Source organism: Protobothrops mucrosquamatus, unplaced genomic scaffold (genome assembly GCF_001527695.2).
Source record: "Protobothrops mucrosquamatus isolate PMUCROS unplaced genomic scaffold, P.Mucros_1.0 scaffold218, whole genome shotgun sequence".
NCBI classification, from domain to species: Eukaryota; Metazoa; Chordata; class Lepidosauria; order Squamata; family Viperidae; genus Protobothrops; species Protobothrops mucrosquamatus.
In genome coordinates, this window is record NW_015386571.1 from 938,547 (window position 1) to 961,754 (window position 23,208).

Here is a 23,208-nt window from a genome sequence, read left to right on the forward strand (position 1 = left end):
AAAGATCATTGGCAGTTCCCTCCCTCCCACCAGGACATAGCACAGAAGGGCTGCTTGAGCAGGGTCCGTAAGATTATCTGGGACACTACACATCCTCTTCACGACCTGTTTTCCTTGTTACCTTCTGGGAGGAGGCTTCGTGGTATCCGAAGCAGAACATCCAGATTCAGCCAGAGTTTCATTCCATACAGCATTAACCTTGCGAACTCTCAAGCTTCCTTCTTCCGTTATATATAGTTCTACCTGTTATAAATTATAAATAACGATGCATATACATCCCTACACCCAGATATGTATACAACAAGTATCATACAAATCCACACACAGTACATACACAAAGTGAAACTCTCGCCCGTTGATTTAAAGTAAAAACTACACACGGTAACACGGGTGTCATATTTTTACTGTTATTTCCAATAGTTATCTTATCTTATATGAAAGACCCTTACCTGTCAGGGACAATCTGTTTCCCAAATAGAAGCTGGGATAGCAAGTGAGATGGACTTTGTTGGAGCAAAATAAATGGATTTCCAACTTGAATATCTGCAGATTGATCTAGAAGCAAATAAAGTTATTAAAAAATAATGTATTGGTCGGACTTCATTTCATTGTATGCCCCCAAACCCAACTTCCACATCTTTTGACAAGCAGTAATGTTGACAGCTTGTTATGATGTTTTTAGAGTATTCCAATTTCTGTTACGAATCTGCAAATTAGTTTATAGATTTTACCTATTGTCTTAATAAAATAAAACAGCTGAATAGTTCAGTGTGAACTGAAATATAGACAAAGGTGAATGCAATCATTTAAAGTTCCTATGAATCTGTTATTTTTCTGCTCTTTATTGTTCTGCTTTCTTTCAATATTAAAAGTGGATCCTCTTGAACTAAACCTACATACCTTGCTTCAATAGGGTGCAATCTCTCACCTATTTCTGGCGTGAGGCTTCGAAAGATAATGGCAGCCAGCTTGTTAATATAATCAAAAAATGTTTGTACATAGGCCGTCTGCCTATAGCCCTCCTGCATGGTCACAGCGTATTGGTCCAAGATTTTTAGGAGATGTTTGATCTGACCGCAAACTGGATGTGCCTCTAATTCTGCTGGTTTCAGAAAAGCTTGTTCTACCAAAGAAGCAAGCACGCTTCCTTTGGAGTCTATAAAAACAAAAAGGATTAGATGTTACAGATCTAAGAAATCCAACTCTTTCCATCAATAAGAGAAATCTCCCACATTTACAGTAATATTAAACTGAAAGAATTTTTAAAAAATGGCTATTATATCTATATTGTTATATTTCAAGGGTTTAAAAGTTCTTTTATTGTTTGAAATGTTAAATCCTATTTTAACTGCAATCCTATTTTTGAAAGCTGCCCTGAGCTTTATGCAGGTGAGGCATAAATCTGAACACATTTCGAACCAGATTAATAGAGTTAAAAATTCATGAGCAGACTTCTGCTTCCGGATCGCAGCACGTTCAGCTGTACAAAGAGATCTCTCTCTTGGTTGGCTGTTTTCCCTCCGCCGGTAGACCCTTATGCGGGTCTTAAATCGCCCTGGAGGGGCGACTACCGTCGAAGAGGCTCTTGCTCGGCTGCGGCTCCCCCTACAGTCCGAGCTAACTCCGTAGGGCCAACGGAGAAGATCGGCCAATAAAATGGCCGATCACTTTGCTGCGCCAGCTGAAGTCAGAAAATCATCTAAGCATAAAGAACCACCATGGTGAATCCGGGTGAGACCTTTCCTCCCTCTCTCTGTCCTGACTATTTGTCTGTAAAAAGTTTTTGATCACTTCCCTGTCTACTTGGGAAAGAAAGTTTTAAAAGAACTAAAATAGTTAAAGTTTTATTGACTACTTGATTTTTTTTGGGGGGGGAATACCTAAGGGCCCTGAAAAAAATAAAAAAGAAACGCTATATTTTTTACTTTATCTATTATACTGAAGATACCTGCTTTTGCTTTTTATGTTTCCCGGAAGAGATAAACTTTTACCTACTTGGAAGAAAGAGTTTACAGTCCACTGAGGACATCTTGTGGCGAAAAGTGCCATTACAACTGTATAGGTGGATATTTGTTGACCTTTTTGAAATATAGCCTCCACTAAAAGATCAAAGACTGTTCTTGATCAAAGTCTATTTCACCATTGAAATGGAAGAAGCTTATCCACAGCTCGACTGTGAACTTATATTGGAAAAGATTTTGGAAACTACAAACTATATGAAAGCTTATATCAAATCTTGGAGAAAAATCAGAGATGATACTAGAGAACCACAAATTGACTTTCAACCATCGGTTCAAACTACAGACCAAAGAATAACGGAGGAAGAACAGAGCAACCCTAGAGAGGTTCCCATTCAGCGAGTTATACAACTGAATGAGACAGAGGAACTGCACTTACAATTCCATTATGAACTTACAGTAGAAACTACTGAGCAAATTAATTCTACACAACCCTACTTACGACCTATGGAGAACATTGACGATCAAAGAATAACATTAACTGAACTATTTGATCTCCCAAAAATAACAGAGCTTGACATTCAGGTACAAGTTATTGAAAATTGTGACAATATGGACAATCAACTAGCAACTTTAATAAGGAATAAAATTGACTATACTATTCAAACGATATTGGAAGAAAGAGAAGAGAACTTTGACTATTTTGATGTATTGAGAAATAGCTTTACTCAAATGTTGAGGTTTGATGATGCTGAGGCTTTATCTTGGAAACCGGTTTGGCATAGAAAGAAAGCTAGAGTTAAGTTTAAAAATGTGGTTTAAAATTCCACTGAATGGGTTAAAAAGGTTGTTGACACTTGGACTGTTTTAACAACAAATGAAATAGATGATTCTGTAAAATGATATTTTTGTAATAATATTTGGTATTAGAGATGATAAATAGTTGGAGGGGTAAATTTTACTTAATTGATTGATAGAATATATATTTAAAATAGACAGAAATGTAGTTCTTTGGACTGATATCTTTATTTTAACCAAGATAACTATTTTGTAATAGAGGGAGAAGAGGAGGTATTTGTGATAAGAGAAATAATAATATTAATAAATGATGTATTAGTTTAAGCAATAGGCTATATTTAAAAAAATGTAAGGATGTTGCTTTTTGGGATAGTATATTTATGTTAGATAGAATCATCATGATAGGGAAAAGAGAAAAGAGGGATGCCCGAAGTGTTAATATGTCTACATAAGCTTAATTGGAATATGGTAATTTCTAAAATACTAAAGCTTAAAAACAGGACTTGGATTCTTATAATTGAAATGTGATTGATGACCAATTGGATTGATTGAGCTTTTTTTTTTTTATAAATGTAATAATTTTAATTGGTAAAATAATATATGGGAAATAGAGAGGGAACTTTTAAGGAATTAATCTGTGTGATATATGTATGATTTTGTTCTTGGATAATTGATAGCCCAATTACCACGTTGTTTCTCAAGCCCTTTTATGTAAAAATGAAAAAACCAATAAAATTTCTTCATAAAAAAAAAATTCATGAGCAGAAAAAATAGTTCACCCACATATGTTACCTGGGAAATCTTCTACATGTGCCAGATTTTGCAGGATTTCATCCAAATGCTGTGACAAAACAAGCTGATTAGTAATACAGTCTGCAGTGAGATCTGGGTAACAGGTCTGCAGCAAATCCACAATGCTGCAGTGGAAATGACAACTTATTTTCTCATCAGAAATTTCTGTTAGAAAACAGTGGGAAAATTCATTAAGATAAAACATTTCAGTCTCACCTGTGACACACAACACATATGCAAAAACACATGAAAGAAATTAAATGGGGTGAAATAATGAATTCTTTCAAACCGTCCTACTATCAGCTCTTTGTGTGGTTCATACACCAGAGTTTATAGTTCAGCACTGACTTAAGGGGGAGGAGGAGGGGGAAGGGGGGAAGAAGAGGAAGGAAGAGGAAGAGGAAGGAGGAGGAGGAAGTGGAGGAGGAGGAGGAGGAGGAGGGGAAGAAGAAGGGGAAGGAGGGAAGAAGAGGAAGGAAGAAGAGGGAGGAGGGGCGGGCAGAAGCAGCATATGCAAGGAGACACAGAAAATGGGCAATGCTTTAAACCAATTTGTTCCATACTTGGCAATGTTAAGATGTATGGCTGAGGAATTTGGGAAGCAGAATCCACATATCTTACAGTTGCCAAGTTTGAAAACAAGCTTTCCAAAATGGACTGCCAAAAATTATCTTCCACAAGTACCCTTCTGGCAACTCTCAGTTGGCAACCAGGGAACCAACAGATAATCAAGGAAACCAATCTTGGTGCCGAGTCTTTTTAATTGCTGAGCTTATATTTTTGTATATGCAAGCAAGGAATGGCTTTGTTGATACCAAAGACATCTATGTTTATAATACAGTTTGTAAACCAGTCACTGTTGAGGGATTCTTAATAGTGATCTAGAAGTGAGGACACAAGATAAGACTTAATGTAACTGATTTAAAAAAATGGGAGACCTGCAACATAGTGTATATATAATAGGGATATTTTAATATACATGCACTCTAAAAACCAGTTTGACTGAAAACATTTAATAACAATAACAACAACAACAACAACAATAATAATAATAATAATAAAGTTGGAAGGGACCTTGGAGGTCATCAAGTCCAACCCCCTGCTCAGGCAGATAACCCTATACCATTTTGGACAAATGGCTGTCCAGTTTCTTCTTAAAAACTTCCAGTGTTGGAGCATTCACCGCTTCTGGAGGCAGGTTGTTCCACTGGTTAATTGTTCTAACTGTCAGGAAGTTTCTCCTTAGTTCTAGGTTGCTTCTCTCTTTGGTTAGTTTCCATCCATTACTTCTTGTCCTGCCTTCAGGTGCTTTGGAAAATAGCTTGACTCCCTCTTCTTTGTGGCAGCCCCTGAGATATTGGAACACTGCTATCATGTCCCCCCTCGTCCTTCTCTTCATTAAACTAGACATACTTAATTCCAGCAGCCTTTCCTTATATGCTTTAGCCTCCAGTCCCCTAATCATCTTTGTTGCTCTTCTCTGTACTCTATCTAGAGTCTCGACATCTTTTTTACATCGTGGTGACCAAAACTGGATGCAGTATTCCAAGTGTGGCCTTACCAAGGCATTGTAAAGTGGTATTAATACTTCACGTGATCTTGATTCTATCCCTCTGTTAATACAGCCTAGCACTGTGTTGGCTTTTTTTGGCAGCTTTTTGCCTTTTATTTGGTGGCGGACAGAATTTTACAGGAGCTTGGGGTAGCAGGGAAAACAATACAACACAATCTCCACAACCTAAGTGCTTGTATGTGGCACCAGAACACAAGAGCGGAAGGGCAGGGGTTGTGTTGTGACAACACAGAACACATCATTTTTCCATTGCTATGGCTAGCTATGGATACCTGTGTTTACATCTCACTTTTCCTAGCATTTCAAAATATCTAGCAATAATGACAATACAAATCTTACACACTGTAAGAGCAATAAAAAAGGAAAACACCTTAAAAAGTAAAAATGTTAAAAATTAGAAGAGATTAAATGACATGAAACTAAATTCAAAATAATTACTCAATGATACAATAAAAACAGATCCTCAGGAAGAGCAATGAAAACAGGAAGCAAAAGAAAAAAAAATCTTCATTCATGAAAAGATGGTTATTTAAAGAGGCCCCAATGAGCTCCTTAGGAAGCGGTACCAGAACACAACTATAAGAATGGAGAATAGTGTACGTGTGAATGAAGTAATGACCCAAAGCAAAAAAATTACCTGATTTGGGCTGTCCTTGTGGTATGTTGATAATTTTACTTATTTGTTGGAGAACTGCTGGGAAACCTTTCAAGTCAACAGGATTCTGGTGATCGGAATCAAGTCTTCTGCCTATTATTAGATATAAGATGACAATCCAGGAAGAAGATATATTAGTGGAATTATATACATACTTTACCACTATTTTCCTTACTTAACTTCTTTGAATTTTTAAAATACCCCAGCACTAAACAGAATAGAGAAATTTACCTTTGATTTCAAGGCTATTCTGCAATTTTCTCTCGGCTGTTTCTAAGAGCTGCTTGCAGGTTTTCCATAAATTGCACTGGGTAGTTGCCAAATCGAATATGGCCATAGCAGAAGGACAAAGGTCTTCCAGAATATTATTCAAAGGGTCAGTACATTCCAGTTGGACGCTGCTAGTCCAGAAGTTCTCTTGGAGCACAGGTGCAAGGCTTTCTGAAGGGGCAAGCAGCTTATCCGTAACATCCGAAATGGAGTAAAACACCATCCCTTGGGAAACCAAAAATGAAAATTGTATTAAAGGATCTGGGACTTATTACAGGTTTTTCAGTCCTCAAGCCTTCTTTAGGTTTTTCTTCCACTTTGCCTAATTTCAGAAGTGCGCAACTTTTTAATGTTTATTGTGGTTTTACTTGAAACTGAGGAGAGCACAACCATTGCTTTTCATTTTTCTGTTTCTGTTAGCAAAATGGAAATATGTCTTACAGTTATAAAGACTTGGACCTAAAAAGATCTTATCAGCGTAGAAATACATGACTGCATACATAAGACAGTCCCACCGAATTTCTTCAGTTTCCAAGTCCTTACTGTACTTCTCCTATTTCAAACTGATTCAGGCACTCCTTTGATCTTATAGCAGGTGAGAATGGGGGATGAAAACCAGGAAATTCCAATAGTAACACTCTACAGCAGGCCTGTCAAACTGCCGGCCCACGGGCCGGATGCGTCACACCAAAACCACGTTCACCCCATTGCCGGCAATGGGGAAAAAGTTGCGATATGTCACGCGACGTCATGTGATGTCGCGAATTTGACATGCCTGCTCTACAGTGTGTTGTCTGAATTTGGATGAGAGCTTTGATTTGCTTTGGTTTGTCTATTACTAGTAGTATTCTTTGCGTGCACATATACAATATGTACACAGTAGGCGAGTGGGGGAAAAAATGAGGAACAGAAGCCAGTGATAGAGAAAACATGCTTGAACTAATAACTTCTAACATATTAGTACTCAACTGCTTTGAAATTCATTGAATTTGGTACTCAATGCATTTTGATGTGAAAATTTTATTCTGGTTCTAATCGTTTGTTTGGTACTCAGTGCCAAGCTAGAACTTGTTGATGTCGGCTGCCATGTGACTCACTACATTATTTCTTATGGGAAAAAATTTGTTTGATACTCATATCATTTTTGGTACTCATTGCACCTCCTGGAATCAATTAATGAAGAGTACCGAAGTACCACTGTAGAGGGAAGTGAAACCCTTTTTTGCTGTAATACAATATCCCAAATCTGTCCTCCATAATCAATTGCAGGGAGAGAAAGAGATTCAACAATTTATCTGCGCAACTTCTACGTCATTAAGCAACATACAGCTCACTAGCTATCTATACTCACTTTATTCTTCCATCTCATTCACATAAAATATATAGCAGATAGAAATATATTTCTGTTGAAGTTACATATGTACCATACATATGTATGTGAAGTCTCATTTCCCAGGGCCTCATTTGTTAAAATGAGTAATCAAATTTTACCAGCAGCTGCTGCATTTCCAATAGCCTGCAGAGTTGAACGGCCACTGCCGGTCTGTTTTAGGTTTCCAGATCCCTCCGATGATTGATGTTCAATCTTGTGTTCCACTTTTGCTAGCTCCCCAATCACTTCTTGGTAACGCTCCAGGAAAATTAGCTCACCGTAGGAAGCAGAAGTTTCCAAATCAAACATAACAGCAACCTGATATTACAGAGTTAAGAGGCAACGCATGCTTGTTAAGTAAGATTTTAAAATATATTTAATTGTTGGCACAAAAAAAATAATACGCTCAGCTTTATTCCAATAAACCTTTCTAATTTCTCTGGAAGGATACAAAGAAGTTTTATAAGGCAGTCTGATAAGCCAAATAAAGAAATTTCAGCTGGGTAATTCAATCTTTCCCAATTGCCTTTAATTTTACGTATTATAATGTTTTTTAAAACAAACAAACAAACAAACATATTATTGCCTATCTGAATGGACAGATCTCTACTATTTTCTCTGAAGAAACAATGCTAATCCGGGGGTAACTAAAATGTTAATCCAGATTAATTTTGGATTAGGTTTTAAAATGTTCCATATAATGAAAACCTTAGGTCATTCTTCTGCCCTTCTGCCATCAAATACACACTCTGACAAAAATATAGCTCACTTTTCTCAATTAGCAGTACATCCTCCAGAGACTCCTTGGAGTACATAATGCACAAGGAGTAGATCAGAATAATGGGGTATGAATTTCTAAAGGCTCTGTGGAGAGAGTAGAAATTTATAGTACTATTCAGGAATCCAACTAGAAACCAGCCATTACCTGATGAGCTTCGACGTAATTTCCTCTCAAGATGCATGCAACAAGAAGAGATTCTGGTGGGGAAAGCATGGCTGGGATGAGGGAATTCTCTGAAGGCTTTATCCAATATTCTGCATCGCTACAGTCAGAAGAGGCACCGGCACTGCCTTCTAAAAACAAATAAACAAAAAATGCCCTACACATTTTCCTTTCCCCAAGAAAAATACCAATACAAGGAGGAATAGTTTTAGAACAACCCCTGTCACCATCAGATGGTTGCAAAATATAATAGGAAAAAGTAATTTTGTTTGTTTTGATTAGTTCTAAAGTATAATTGTCACTCTTTACAATGGCTGTTTCCGTAGTACAGTATGAATGAATGAATGAATGAATGAATGAATCTATCTATCTATCTATCTATCTGTCTGTCTGTCTGTCTGTCTGTCTGTCTGTCTGTCTGTCTGTCTGTCTGTCTGTCTGTCTGTCTGTCTGTCTGTCTGTCTATCTATCTATCTATCTATCTATCTATCTATCTATCTATCTATCTATCTAACAATCTGTTAATTGTATCTTTGAAAGCCACAATATCAAAACAGATTGCATGTTCACAAGCATTTACAGAAGAAAAAAAACTCAGCCATAATTTAGAAACCAAAGCTGCCTTTGGAAATACAGGTAACTCCTCAACTTAGTTTGTTTAGTGATCGTTCGAAGTTACAATGGCACTGAAAAAAGTGACTTATGACCATTTTTCACACTTACAATCGTTGCGGCATCCCCATGGTCGCTTGATCAAAATTCAGATGCTTTGGCGCAACTGACTCATATTTATGACGGTTGCGGGGTCCTGGGGGGTCATGTGATCCCCTTTTGCAACCTTCCGACAAGCAAAGTCAACGGGGAAGTCAGATTCACTTAGCAACCACGCTACTAACTGAACTGCAGTGACTCACTTAACAACTGTGGCAAGAAAGTCGTAAGATGGGGCAAAACTCAATTAAACAAAGGTCCCGCTTTGCAACAGAAGTTGTGGTCGTAAGTCGAGGACTAGCTTTATGCAAGAGAAAAGGCAAAGCCTCTGAAAGGAAGGACTGTGTGTAAAGCATCTCTTCGAACTGTCAATGCCAGCTTGTTTGCAGGGCTTGTACACCTGCACTGCAAGCCACCCTTGGCTATTTCCACGTGGATCAGCACACACAATCCGCTCGGTTTTGCTTTCTTCCCAGCAACTGCACCTTTCAAAGCAACTGTACGAATTTTGCAAATGGATAGGTTGCTTTACTGAGTAAACATGAAGCATTTTGTAAAACACACTTAAAGGTTTTACAAGCTCTCTCAGGTAATAAGCATTCCACATGGGGTTCCGTGACCAAGAAAGCTCTTCCATACCTGATGTGCTGGTGCTACTTAATTCACTGCTGGAGCTCTCCAGGGAGGTTCTTTTGTGTTCTGAAGCAGGAAAAAGAAAAGAAAAAGTTGAGTGAAGCATATCACTTTACTTTCATTACAGCGTCTACAGACTAACTGAGAGATCCATGCTAAAACTAAAGGTTATCCAGTCTAGAGCAAGTCTTACATTATTACCTTGGGCTGGCTTAGCGAATTCATACGCAGAGTACTGTAAGTTGCTCTGTGTTAGGATATTCTGTACAATTTATCTAATTTGTACAAACTTTTATTTTACACACTGGCCTCATATATTAACTTCAAGACAGCACAGCCACTGCCCAAAATATCCAGTATTGGTCTCCAGATTATGCAAATACAGGATATAACACAGGAGAAAGAACATTTAAAATAGTCTGCCCTGAAACAAAATGTTTTACAGCAACAGCTATTTGGAGGACTCTGTTCTCCCCGATACTCTGTATAAGAGGTAATTTCTTATTATGATCACGTCTAATATAATTATACGCATAGAATCGTGACTAGTTCCCACCCTGTTCTTTAACCACTGCAGAATTAAGTGGCAATTTTCTTATTTCTAAGAAGCAAATTCACTTTAAAATTCAGCTGCAGTAAACTCAACTAGGTTGTCCTGGACAAAGCAAGCTCCTTCTTAAGCACTGCTGAACAGTGTTTCCAACACAGTTATTCTGGATGTTTGGATTAATCAGAATCTTTTGTTGAGCTAGAGAGATAGGAGATCCCAAGATTTTAGATCCATGGAGTCTATTCGGAAGCATCCGCTTCTTTTTTTAATTTTGTCTTTGCACCTAAATCTATAGTTAATACTGAATATAGTATAATTTTTCTTAGATACCCCCAATTTAAGATTGCAATTATGAACCAGCACGGGCCATATGATATTGTAGTGAATAAAGAACATGCTCTTGAAAGATGGAAGGACAGGGCCCCTCCCCCAATTCCTATGAAGTTAAAAAGGGGAGGAAAAGTAGCACATTGAGGCTTGCAACATCCTTTTATTATGATTGTTCTAATAAAAGTAGCTCTAACAAAAGCTTTAGGTCTGCAGGGTGTGTCTAGTTGGCTCCCTCTTTTATCTTCATGAGAATTGGAGAGGAGGACTATCTGAGGTGTTTTCAGAAACCATTTTCTTGGCCTGGGCACAAGTGTCATTTATCTGATCATGGCATTGGTAGCGGGTCTTCCCTGTCCTCCAAGGCCATCTTCATTCACTACAGAGATATAGAATAGATAAATGATCAGAATCTCATAGAGCCATGAGGTTCTGACTAGCAGAAGCAGCAATACATCTGTGACAAGTAATATAAGACTCTTAGCTATTTCTACCACTTTACCTGGCTTTTGTCTTTGAGACTGAGTATGCTTTTTCAAGAAGGATGCTTTGGTTAAATTATAGTTTATTCTAGTTGGACCACGATGACTACCTGCAAAAACACCATTAAGTTGTTGTATAATTGTCACTTTATCACAAATACGTTAAGATGAAAGCAAAAAAAAAAAAGGTATAAACATGCTATCTTAGTTTAATGTATATAATATCATTTTACACCAAGGTTAAGGTTAGGGAATTAAGTTATTAAAAGTTAAAATACACTATGCAAACTCCCCATTTCATTTTGAGGGCAAATTAGATTTGTTTTTCAGAATTCCATTATGTTTCTGGGGACTTTCAGGGAAGAAATAGCAAATTTAAGATGGCTCCATGAAAAGCAGAGCCAAAGACAGCTGGTAAGTAAACTGGTTCTTCAATAAATTCTTTCTGGACAAAGAAAGGACTTGGGTTTGCACACAAGTGCTCCTGGCAGTTGCTTTTTAAGAGGACACCACAAGATAGGGGTGTCCGACAGGTTTAGAGCCATCTGTTTCTGTAGATAGATTCTATCTAAAAAATGCTATGGAAGAGGAACAAGTTGTATCTGACAAGATTGAGACTAAATTGAAAATAGATTTTAAAAATGTTGGGCTATAAGAATGGCCCAGAAAAATATGTTACACTGGTCATAATAAAAGCAGGCTAATATCTTAATAATTAAAAGGAATCTACATAGAACAAAGAGAGTGACCTGGATAATTTTCCTATGCTGGGATTACAAGAGGCTTGTTTTAAAGAATTTTCTGAGAAGGAACAAAGAAAAAATGAAAAGAAACCATGTTTTATGACATTATTTGAGGTGACTAAAGATCTAGTTTTCTAGAAACAGAAGAAAGGAATATAAAATTGATTTATTTGATCAAGGCTAAAATAGATATGCTGTTACCTCTGGTAACTCTTAATGGACTTTTGTTGACATGAAGGGCGAAATGATTACGTTTTATGGATTTGTTTATAGATAAGAGATGGAATGTGAGAAAAAGAAATGATTTCTTCTATTTTAGGAACATGTGATAAGTTACTAAAATTGTTCATACTTGGGATGAACGTGGAAAATGATGTTATACAGTTTTCTTTTTCTTTACTATATTCTTATTTTTTCTTGTTCTTCAATTTCTCTTCATTTTTTTCCTTTTTTTGTTTTCTGTACCTTCTACTTTTTTCTTTCTGTTCTTTTCTCTTTTTTTGCTTGTATTAGTTTTTATTGATGCAATTAGAATTCTTAATAAAATTACTTTAAAAAGTGCCATATATTTTTGAAAGGATATTGTGAAAGAAACCAGTGGGAATGCATGGCAAATAAGCTAAGAAAAGGAAAAGGAAGGATTCTTGAAATTGCGAAATGATTATTAAAACGGAGGAATATAAAAGAATACCTTCAGTCACAAGCCTCCAGAATAGGTCCTTTAGATCAAAAGAGTTGCAAATACTGAGACTTCTGCTCTATCTCTATTTGGGTAACTTTCCTTACAGCTTCTTTGTTTAAGGCAGAAATATGGCTGCATCGTGTGATGCATCTTAGCCGGAAGAAGCTCATCATAATCAAGCTTTCACCAAGGAATAATACATCCTGATCCACTGATGTCTTCTTTTCAGAGACTTCTAAAACTTTGCTACATTCAAATATATTTCTCTCAGGTGTGGTTGGGGAAGACAAAATGAACTATCGTTAACACATCAGCCCCAATACTTGGGGTACATCATACAATATGTTTAGAGGCCCACATAGGAGAGATAACATTTTGTAATAAAATAGAAATACATCACACTGTTCTATCTTCTCCCTGTTCTTTTCCAAAGCAATTATATTTTGTAGGTTCATCTGTACATACATCTATTTCTTGACTTTCTCCACATTGGATATAAAACTACTTCTTTTTAAGCTGTCACCAATAGAAGCACCTGTCCTTTTTTGATAGTTTAAGGCAGTGGTTCTCAACCTTTTTAATGCCGCGACCCCCCAACCGGTTGTAAGTCGAGGACTAAACCGGTCGTAAGTCGAGGACTACCCAACTGGTCGTAAGTCGAGGACTTTCCCTACCCGGGAGCGCCGCACATGCGTGGTTCCGCCCCCTGCGCCGGCCGAGTCATAGCTGGCAAGCAGCAGAGACGGAGCAGGCTGACCACCAGCTGGCCCAGCTCAAGGGAGGTAAGGCACCCGCCGGAAAAGGAAAAAAAAAATGGCGGACAGCCTTGCTTGGCGACCCCCGTGAAATGGTCGAAGCTGGGGTTTACCCCAGCGCTGGGTATCCAACTCTTGGCGACCAAATTCCTCATTTTAGAGAATTATTAAGAATGGACACAAAAACAACGACTCGTGATAAGACACGGCGGTGACTCGAAGTCTTTCTATGAACCTCTTGACGACGTGTGCCTACAATTTCAAGAGGGATAAATGTCTATTTAAGTTCGATAGATCGTGAGCCAGTTCCAACGTAGGGATGCGTCTTGAATCCCACACAAAAGAATCTTCAATTTCTTTCAGATGCTCCATGAGCATTTTGAGAAATATTTCCAACGCTTCCTCATCTACCAGAAATCCAGAGATATTACTAGTGAAGTGTTTCAAATCCAAATAGCTCAGCCCAAAGGAATCACAATTTCTGCTTTTTGATTCCAAATTGAGCAACATTTGGCTTCCTTTGTACTCCTGGTGTGCAGAGCAAGAGGGCACGTGGGCTCTCCTTTCAGGACTGACAGTGTGCTGAGGACTTGGTGAGGTGGATGAATCTTGGCTAGTACAACGCTCTGCTCTCTTGCCCAAATGGCTTTTTTTCCTGAAGCCAGCATCTTCTGCATTATCTTCTTGTAGACTATCACCGTAGAGATCATGCGAAGAAACAAAGAGCAAAGAGAATATATTTTCCAGGAGTTCCAACCTTAGAGGAGCAGGTATGCTTCTTAAATAATTCTGACACTTGGAGAGATAGTGAGGAAAGAGACTTGCATAATCTGTTTCTGTGAAGACAAAACAATTAAGTGAACAGATTTAGAATTTTTCTCCAATCAACAACTCTGTTTGAGAATAGCTGAAATGTCGTTAAAAAAAATAAATTTGGCTGACTTTCCCATAATGTACTTCTCTGTGATTAACAAACATTATACCCATTTCCTCACTTCTATCTTGTATAAGAGAAATTCTACAGCCTGGGCATCCTGGAAGCAGATATATTCATCCCAAGGCTGAGAGCTGGGCCATAGCTGTAGAGGGAGAAGCTGAGCTCAATTTAATGGACAATATTCTAAAATTCAGGGGAATCTCAGCCCTAAGTGTCTGATTCTTCTACTGTACTTATAAACTTTATTTTCTGCAAAGCAGAGGTCTCTTCTAAACTTTAAATACTTAATGTTGGACTTTTTTATAGAAATGCCCATATTTTTTAAAATAGAGATTTATAATCGATTAAAGATTGGCAATCTACAAGTTGTCATTTTAACACACACAGTGTGCATCAGGTTGGGGAAAGTTGGGCTAAATAGTATCATCCAAATAGAGAATGCCACAAGTGAGGAGAGCCCATGATGCAGAATCTGGTTATCCTCTAATTCTATAAATTAGAGCCATTCCCTAAAACTTTGCACACCCCACAAATACGTTAAGTTGGATAAAAGAAAGGAAGTACAATATCCGTGTACAAGGGAGCTGTGGTGGTGGCACACTGGTTAGAATGCNTCCTCAGGGTGCCGTCAGCCAGACAGTGTCGGCTGGCGACCCCCAGGGGGAGAGCCTTCTCTGTCGGAGCACCCACCCTCTGGAACGAGCTGCCCCCAGAGATCCGGGTGATTCCGGATCTCCCCTCCTTCCGCCGCGCCCTCAAGACCTGGTTATTTCAGCAGGCAGGACTGGCCTAGGGGTATTTTAGAGGGGTTTTTAAATTAAATTTTTAGTAGAAGCGGCCAAATTTATATAATTATTTTTAATCTTTTTAAATTTTGTATATTGTATCTTTGTTTTAAACTGGCTGTAAGCCGCCCTGAGTCCTCCGGGAGAAGGGCGGGGTATAAATTTAATAAAATCTAAATCTAAATCTAAATATGCCAACACTGTAAACCGCTTAGAGAGGGCTGTAAAGCACTATGAAGTGGTATATAAGTCTATGTGCTATTGCTATCCAATATTATCATCAAAATGTGCTGCAATACTAGACTGTTAATGTTAATAGATAACATTTGCAATGACTACCCCTGAGTCCTCACTGAATAAAATTCTGAACAAAGCCATTCAAATCAAAAAGTTCACTTCAAAAAGAGCTAGCGGCAGAGTGAATAAAAAGCAACACAAAATTTAGTTACAGGTTCTACGAGACCTGGATAGAGAGGTTGACTGGGAAATTCATTCCGCTCCAGAGGTTCGTTAGGGAGCTCAGTGACAAAGTAGTTTGCACAGTGTCTGCAATTTGAGCCTCTATGCGCTTTGACACACAATGCATAGGTGGCATACTTCATGGCACAAGATGCCTGGTAAAGAGTAAGATTGTGCTGTTGACTCAAAAGGCGAACATCTGGCATCACTGCTGAATCTAAAATAAAAGAGAACACAGAAAAACTAGCCATTAGTTAACGTTGGCATGCATGATTTTTAAGAGTCAACAGCTGCTAACTAGTAAGTTAATAGTTGTAAGACAAAATCCTACAGCCACTGGTCCTTCCTTTCCAAGACCAGAGGTTCCTTTGGTTTTCTTCCATGAAACAGGAGAAATAGTTTTGATCTCAAAGTGGGAAAGTCCATGTTTCATCTTCCACCATCCCTCACCAGCCAAAGCTAGTATTTCCTGGCAGTTTCCAAATTCAAGAAGGTCTCAAAAAAGCTATAGCAAGGCCAAGATGAGCAATACAACATTAAAACAAGGGAAACAGGACTAAACATTTAAGCAATAAAGAAGAAATATTGGCCAACTGCATTACAATTTACAATTATATATATTTACCTTGAACTTCTCCGTACTTAGCTGGAGTTTTCTGGAAAAGCTCAATTACTGCTTCCTCATTCAAGGCCAAGAGGTCTGTAAGTTGGTACAGAAGGTAAAGGGAAGAATGGCACTCCAAACTGTGAAGGTGCTGCAGAAGAACCTTCTCCGGGATGCAGTTACTAAAAAGAAAGTAAGCATAATTTGAATATCAGCAAATGCTGGTTTCACCTCTGGATTTTTTTTCTAGATAAAGATACACAACATTCCCAGAGCTGATTTAAGTTAGACTGCACAGTGTCTTTTTTTTAGCCCTTAGTATCAAACAGCAATTTAAGCAACATGTAGAATGCAAATAAATTTAGTGACAAAGGCAGACCTATATATATATATACTAGAGTAGCCCCACGGCGAAACAGGCAGCAAACAGAATTAACAAATTGACAAATAAATTTAAAAAAAATACAAAATGGTTTGTTCACTAGCAGGAGCCTACGGAATACATATGATTCACCAAGAATTTAACTCTGCAGTAGAACTGCACCAAAGGTTGACCCCATCACATTACATATAGGATACAAATTTGCTTAAGTGGACAGTGATGAAGGAGATAAAGACCTCCATAGATAAATAGAACAATTAAAACAACATAGGTGAATGAAGGAATGGCTAGTAAAACATATAGGTGAGAATTGCAAAGGTTGCAACCATACCCAGAGACAGCTACCAACCCTTTCCATTCACAGCTACAGCCAGAGGCCAAGCACGCAAATGTTTATTGATAGTACTATCATTATATTTCAACACAAATAAGTACTATCATTATATTTCAACACAAATAAGTTTAACTGGGAGGGGGAGAGATCTTTCACCAAAAAATTAAGCCAAATATTCTCATGCTGTGTTACCTATTCTGCTGTATGCACCACTCAAGAACTTCCACCTGGGCACACAACCCATCACAGAAGTCTTTTAATACAGAGTCATTGTAGAAACCCTGTTAAAAACAAAAGGAGGGAGGGGGGGAAATAATCTTCTTTAGCCCTTGCTTCAAAAACAAGTGAATGAACCCGCTCTCTCGACTTCTCTTTTGAGAAACAAAATAGGGTCAAAAGAGCAAAGGGTGCTTTCCTCCCGTGGGCAGGAATTTCTGACTTGCCTGAGATTTGTGTAGGGTCTGCAGCAGCATCTTTGCCGATTCTAAGCTGCCACACTGAGTCCAACCAAGCAATATCAAGAGGCGACTGAGGTAGCTGAATTCCTGTCTCAGTAATCTGCTGAGGCTTGAGAAGTCTTCCCTTTTCAGTAAAGTTAATGCTGTAATCTATGGGGACAAAATGATTTCTTTATTCTAAGACTATGGAATGCTGGAAGTCTGGCTGTAAGGTGAAAGTATAGGTTTAATATGCCAGAAAATTCCTGTTGATAAAATTAAATTCATACATTCTGATATACATTTGAGCTCTTTTATTCATAAAGTATAAATTGGTATTATCTGCAAGCATGTGTATGAGAACATAAAAAATGGAGAGATTGGAGAGAACTGCATGTTATTTTTCCATCGATGGATAATAATGGAAGATCTAAAGACGAGTCTAGTGGAAAACACTGTAATATTCTGAATGAATATAATCCAGAGAAAGCATACTCTTGAGCAGTTTTGAAATTATTACAGGAGTACAGGAGATTATGGAAAAAACTCGTGTATCTACTTGTATGGAGCAGAGTCCATGAATATCCACCTTAGGGCTGTGCAAGATTGATCAATTCTGGAATAATTTATGCCAGAGAACTCCAGATGGTTCTTTTTCCAATCTGGACCATGCCAAACAGCCAACATGGGAGGGTGCTGACCCATTTCTAGTCTTAAAAAAGTATAAGTTCCACTGGTTCCTAAAAGTAGAATTAAGTGCACCATCTTGCTTTTTGTTTCTGGCAGCAAAATATCTTGAGCCAGGTTTAGTTCTGAAATAGTACTATTTACACAATTAACATATTCGACATTTCTTACATCTCATTATGAATTTACCAGAATTTGTTCCAAAAAGTGTTTGTGGCTGCTAAGATAGTAGAAATAAGCAGCTTTCCAAGAATAAGCCTGCTCATGATCCAAGAACAATGCCATCACTGCCCGTTCAGCATCCGGATGTTCAGGTATACCTGAAATATTCAGAAGTATAATAATTAGTTTCACATATAGCCAAGATACAGAGACTTATACTAGCAGTGAAAGCAATTCTTTTTTAAAGTCTTGGTGCTTGCAGTGGCATAAGAAACAACACAAGAGGCAGGCATAAGAAACAACACAAGAGCAGCTGTTCTTTTCATACTACGTTCAGTTCTGTATTGTTGATCAACTATGCTAGTGACAAAGATATTAAAGATCTGTGGCTTATTCCACACACAAGTTTTAACTATCAATAAATGGCTGAAACCATCCTTATGCACTATGCTTCATTAGATCAGCAACTAGATTAGATTCAGTTGATCTAAATGATATACCCTTCTTACTCAGCCTAAATGACCAGAGTTTAGTCCCCTTCAAATTATTATATCAGGTATAGACACCCATAGATTCCTCTCAGCATACCATGGTCATCCCCTTGAAATTCAGGAGCAAAATGGCCAATTTGTAGTATTGCAAGTTTTTTTTTGAAGGGGAGGGTTCTTGCTAAAATAAGAGTGGATGTGAATACATTCTGGGAGTAGATTGCATCAATTTCTAATCTAAAACAATCTCAAACCAGTTCAAAGTTGTGCTATAAAAATTCAGCTATTTTGCCCCCAAATTTAAGAGACATGATTTTGAGTGGGTTTTTTGGGGGGAGGGAATAGCATAGAAAATGAAACGACTTCCTGTCTATTCCATCCTTAATTCCACCCCTTCCCCCCCCAAAAAAAATAGGTGAAAAAAAATATGCTCCAGCTTTTCCTGTGACATCATTAAACCCTTCCTGTCATGCAGCCCTCCACCTGCTCAGTGAATGGTGGCCTCTAACGTTCCAATAATTGCTGCAGATTCTTCAGTCTTCCGGCATCACTTCAGATGATCTGGAGGAGTGGGGACCACACAGAATCCTGGCAAGGGCTGGATGATGCCCCTTGGCCACAATGTGCAGTTAGAACTCAGACCATACAACCAAACCAACCTTTGCCTGGTGACTTTTGACTCAACAGTTTCTCTTTCGTCTTCTCAATAAATACACTGCCAAAGAGACTAAGCAAGGCATGGCTGTCTTTTCGTAACATGCAGCTGAGTAGCCTCTCCTCTCTAAGAGGACTCTTCTCAACCCAACAGGCATCCAGAAGTTCTCTGCAGAGGAGCCTCAGCTCTCTCGTCTGATTGTCCCCCTTCAAATTCAACATACTCAGGGCGTTATAGATTTCATCTGCAATTTTATTCCCCTCTCTCTCCAGTAATTCTGGATTTAGCTGAAGACGCTTCAAACATCTGAGTGAATCCCAAAGAAAGCCAACAAAAACATTCTGTGGCAGGCCACTTTGTATTACTGAAGAACTACATTCCACAGGATCACGCTGAAGAAGTTCCAATATGGCTTGCAATTTCCGGGGAGCTTGCAAGAGCATTTTTTGAAGAGCAGACATCACCTCCACACCAAATTTCTGTACTGATCCATCTCTTTGTTTCCTATGCAACAAATGGTTGTCTTCAAATGCTTCATAAAGTTCCTAAAGGGGGGTAAAATAGCTAGCTAAGAACATTTTCTTCCATAAATATATTAGATATGAAAAAAATATATCAAATAAGCATTAATGGTCAAATGCATTTGCTCAGTAGAAATGAGAAAAAGCCCCTGTCATGTAACTATTACTTGTCTATAAGCACCATTTTTTTTAGCAGCTGATAATGTTGCAGTTAGCTGTATTCCCTGGTCCAGCCCTATGATTATGAGACAGCTGGCCCTGGTCTGCCTATTCCCAAAGGTACTAATACAACATCAAAGAGGAAAAAGAAAGATGAATTGAAAATGTCCTTGTTTCCCTCCAAGACTACAAGAAATCTTCATGGTACCAGACAGTATTACAAAGGAAACCACTTAGTTCTTCAACTAATCTTGCATTCGCGGTTGTTTAGCACGAATGATATTCATAGGACGGTATTTCTGAGTCTGGCACCATCCATATGTGTTGGACTATAATATTCAGATAGCGGCTTGGAATTAATAGGAAATCTAATTCAATCCTTCAGGATGTCACACTGCAGAAAACGGCACTGTGATTAGATGTAGGGATAAATAATCGGGTATCAAACAAGCACCCAGAAGGAAGTGGTATCACTGTCATCGCTGTGCCAGACTGAAGTATTGGTTCCCATTTTCTACAATCTTAATGGTTTTGCAGTATAAGAAGGATCGCAGTGGGGGAGGGATGATTAAGAAGATCCACATAATGAAGACTGCCTTATTCTTAAGAATTCCTAGTCTTCAACTTTCTGCAAGCTCAGCAGGTTCAGGTCCACCCTCATCCATGATCATGTTGATAATAATGTGCCTTCACGTCAGTGTTGATATATGGTGACTGCCTGGACAGGTTTTCTTAACAAGTGTTCTAGGGAGTGGCTTGCCATCGCCTTCTTCCTAGGGCTAAGAGAGAAAGTCTGGTCCAAGGTAAGCTAGCTGGCTTAGTGCCTAAAGTAGGACTAGAACTCAGTTTTCTGGTTTGTAGCCTGATGCCTTAACCACTACACAAAACTGGCTTTTTCTAGCTATATGACATCCCATCTTGGTAAAACCGGGTGCTGAACTGAAGCACGTAACTTGAAAGGGAGAACATACTTGCAATGAGGACATCTAGTGTTGTATTGAAAGAGAGCTATCATTTGTTTCTTGCATTATCTGCTATGAAAACTCAGTGAAACCAAAGGTGAAAGGAGCCAAATTCCACAGTTAGGGAATGTCAGTTCCTGATTCACACATTCTAGAAGCTGTCACCTCAGCACTTATTTATTCCTATTATTTATTAATTTTAATCTCATTTTTCCGTCTACACAAAGTTTAAGCTGACTTGCATTAATTAAAATACAAATGATTCATAAAAAAAATAAAACAAAACCATTACAATCAGAGGTAAAATTACAAATTAGTCATTCTAAAATAATTCAGTTAAATACTTAATAAAAGATGTAGGGTTTGCTATTTTCCTGAGTATAAGAATAGTGGTCGTCAAAACATTTCCCTGGAGAGAATATTCTATAACCTGGAAAGGACACAGAAAAAAATCCAAGGATGTAATCTTCTGACTGTGAGAGGCTATTCAAAAAGGCCTCTCTTGATGATCTAAGTAACCAGTCAATAATCCGGCCACTAAATCCTGATTTTAAAATCAGTTATTTCAGGGCCTATCTCATGTAGCCTTCATGCCCACAAGACTAATGTTATATTCAGCACTTGCTGAAACTGAACAAAACTTCTGATTTTGTGTATATAACAGTGGAGATGTGAGCTGGTGTTGGCTGTTCTTTCAAATTAAAATTTTGGCATAGAACTGCTGTTGAAAAAGACAAAAGTTATGTTGAGGATTATTAGAAAAGGAACAAAAAAATAGAACTGCCGATATAATGATGTCTTTATACAATTCCATTGTGCAGCAGCATTTGGAAATTGTAATCACTGCACTTTGAAAGAAAAACTACTAAAAGTAAATACATGGAAAAGGCAATCAAAGTGCTCAAAAGGCTAAAACAACTTCCCTATGAAAAAGTCTTATATTTGGAAGGCATATGGCATGTATAAAGATGTTTAATAGGTAACATTGGACATGTAATGTTACACACAATATAAAAAATGGAAAGAAAGACATTTCCTTTCCTCTCTCAAAATAGTAACTAGAACTGTGGTTGAACTGGAATGTGGTAGATTCATAACAGATCAAAGAAACTACTTATTGACATTGTGCAATCAAGGTCTAGGAGTCACTACCACATGATATAATGTTATCTAACAGTTCAAAACATTGAGATAAATCCAGGGAATTATCAGTTGCTGGTGATATGCATGGGGACCATAATTTCTTCCTGTATCAGAGGCACTGTGTTTCTCAACAATGGATCCTCAAAGAAATGTATGGGAAGATCCTGATGTCCTCACATTCTACAGTAGAAAGCTTCCTTGGTTGGTCATTTACAAGTATAACAATGAATAAATTAGCACTCTTGTCTATCCAGCAAAGTTCATTTTCTTATATTAGCATTCTGACTTCACATCCAACCTCTATGCAATCAATACTGTGTTCAGACATGTCTGCACTGGAAGCAACCTGTTATCCTTAAAAAGGAACCACACCTTTAGAACAACAAATGGGACATCCTTTTCCAGTTCTTCTAGGAGAAGCAAGAATTCAGTTTCTCTTTGGAGAGCTACTGGGACAGTTTTCTAGAATTATTAAAGAACAGATAAGAAAATGTAAGAAAAAAATAGCAAGTACAAATAAGAATTGCTACATACTTTGTGATATATAGTTTCAGATGCTTAACACCACCTATCAATATCCATTTACTGTGATATTTCCCGAAACAAATGGACTGCAATTTTATTTGCTATTGCTCCCTTGGCTATTTACTGGTATGTATGAACCCACGTTTGGCTCAGATTCAAGGATTCCACTTATTTTAGCTATGCATATACAGTTGTTTGGGGAAATTATTTTTGCTACTCCCAGATTATTTAATTAACTTACTACAACTGCTAAATTTCTCATTAAGCCAAGAAGTGAATCTGTAATGGCAACTTTACAGTCAGGAATTACATGTTAGATTGATTTTCAATGCACAGGAACAAGATAATTTAAAAATATGAGTACCTTAGCAAGAATTCAAGAGCATATCCTCTTATGAAAATTACATTACAGGAGTATAGTGAAATATAATAATTGCATTATTAGAGGGCTCATGGTTTCCCAGTTACTAACCTGATGCCTTAACCACAACACTAAACTGCAGCTGAATTTTTTTCAACCCATTTTTTTTAGTTTTCTGGGTTTAATACCTGAACTATTTTGACCTTTTTTTAAAAAAAGAAAAGCATTTTTTCTACTGAAGCAATTTAAGTAAGAATGCAATATGCCTATTTAATCACAATCCATTTTCCTTTGCATTGTTCAGAATTATTTGCCAAACTTCTTCCTAACCAGTACTATTATTTTGCTTAGAATAACTGAAAG

At 37.8% G+C, this 23,208-nt stretch overlaps 1 protein-coding gene across 1 annotated transcript in view; it reads right to left on the reverse strand.

The window, feature by feature from the left end:
• ZFYVE26 (zinc finger FYVE-type containing 26) overlaps positions 1-23,208 on the reverse strand; it is a 53,213-nt gene that overhangs the window by 27,301 nt on the left and 2,704 nt on the right. Inside the window, 17 exon segments of the mRNA XM_029283765.1 lie at positions 450-555; positions 929-1,156; positions 3,549-3,713; positions 5,759-5,869; positions 6,008-6,271; positions 7,538-7,736; positions 8,344-8,492; positions 9,712-9,771; positions 11,085-11,174; positions 13,388-14,074; positions 15,430-15,642; positions 16,051-16,211; positions 16,938-17,026; positions 17,189-17,353; positions 18,059-18,189; positions 19,179-19,719; positions 22,332-22,421. Of these exon segments, the coding sequence (XP_029139598.1) occupies positions 450-555; positions 929-1,156; positions 3,549-3,713; positions 5,759-5,869; positions 6,008-6,271; positions 7,538-7,736; positions 8,344-8,492; positions 9,712-9,771; positions 11,085-11,174; positions 13,388-14,074; positions 15,430-15,642; positions 16,051-16,211; positions 16,938-17,026; positions 17,189-17,353; positions 18,059-18,189; positions 19,179-19,719; positions 22,332-22,421 (3,449 nt within the window).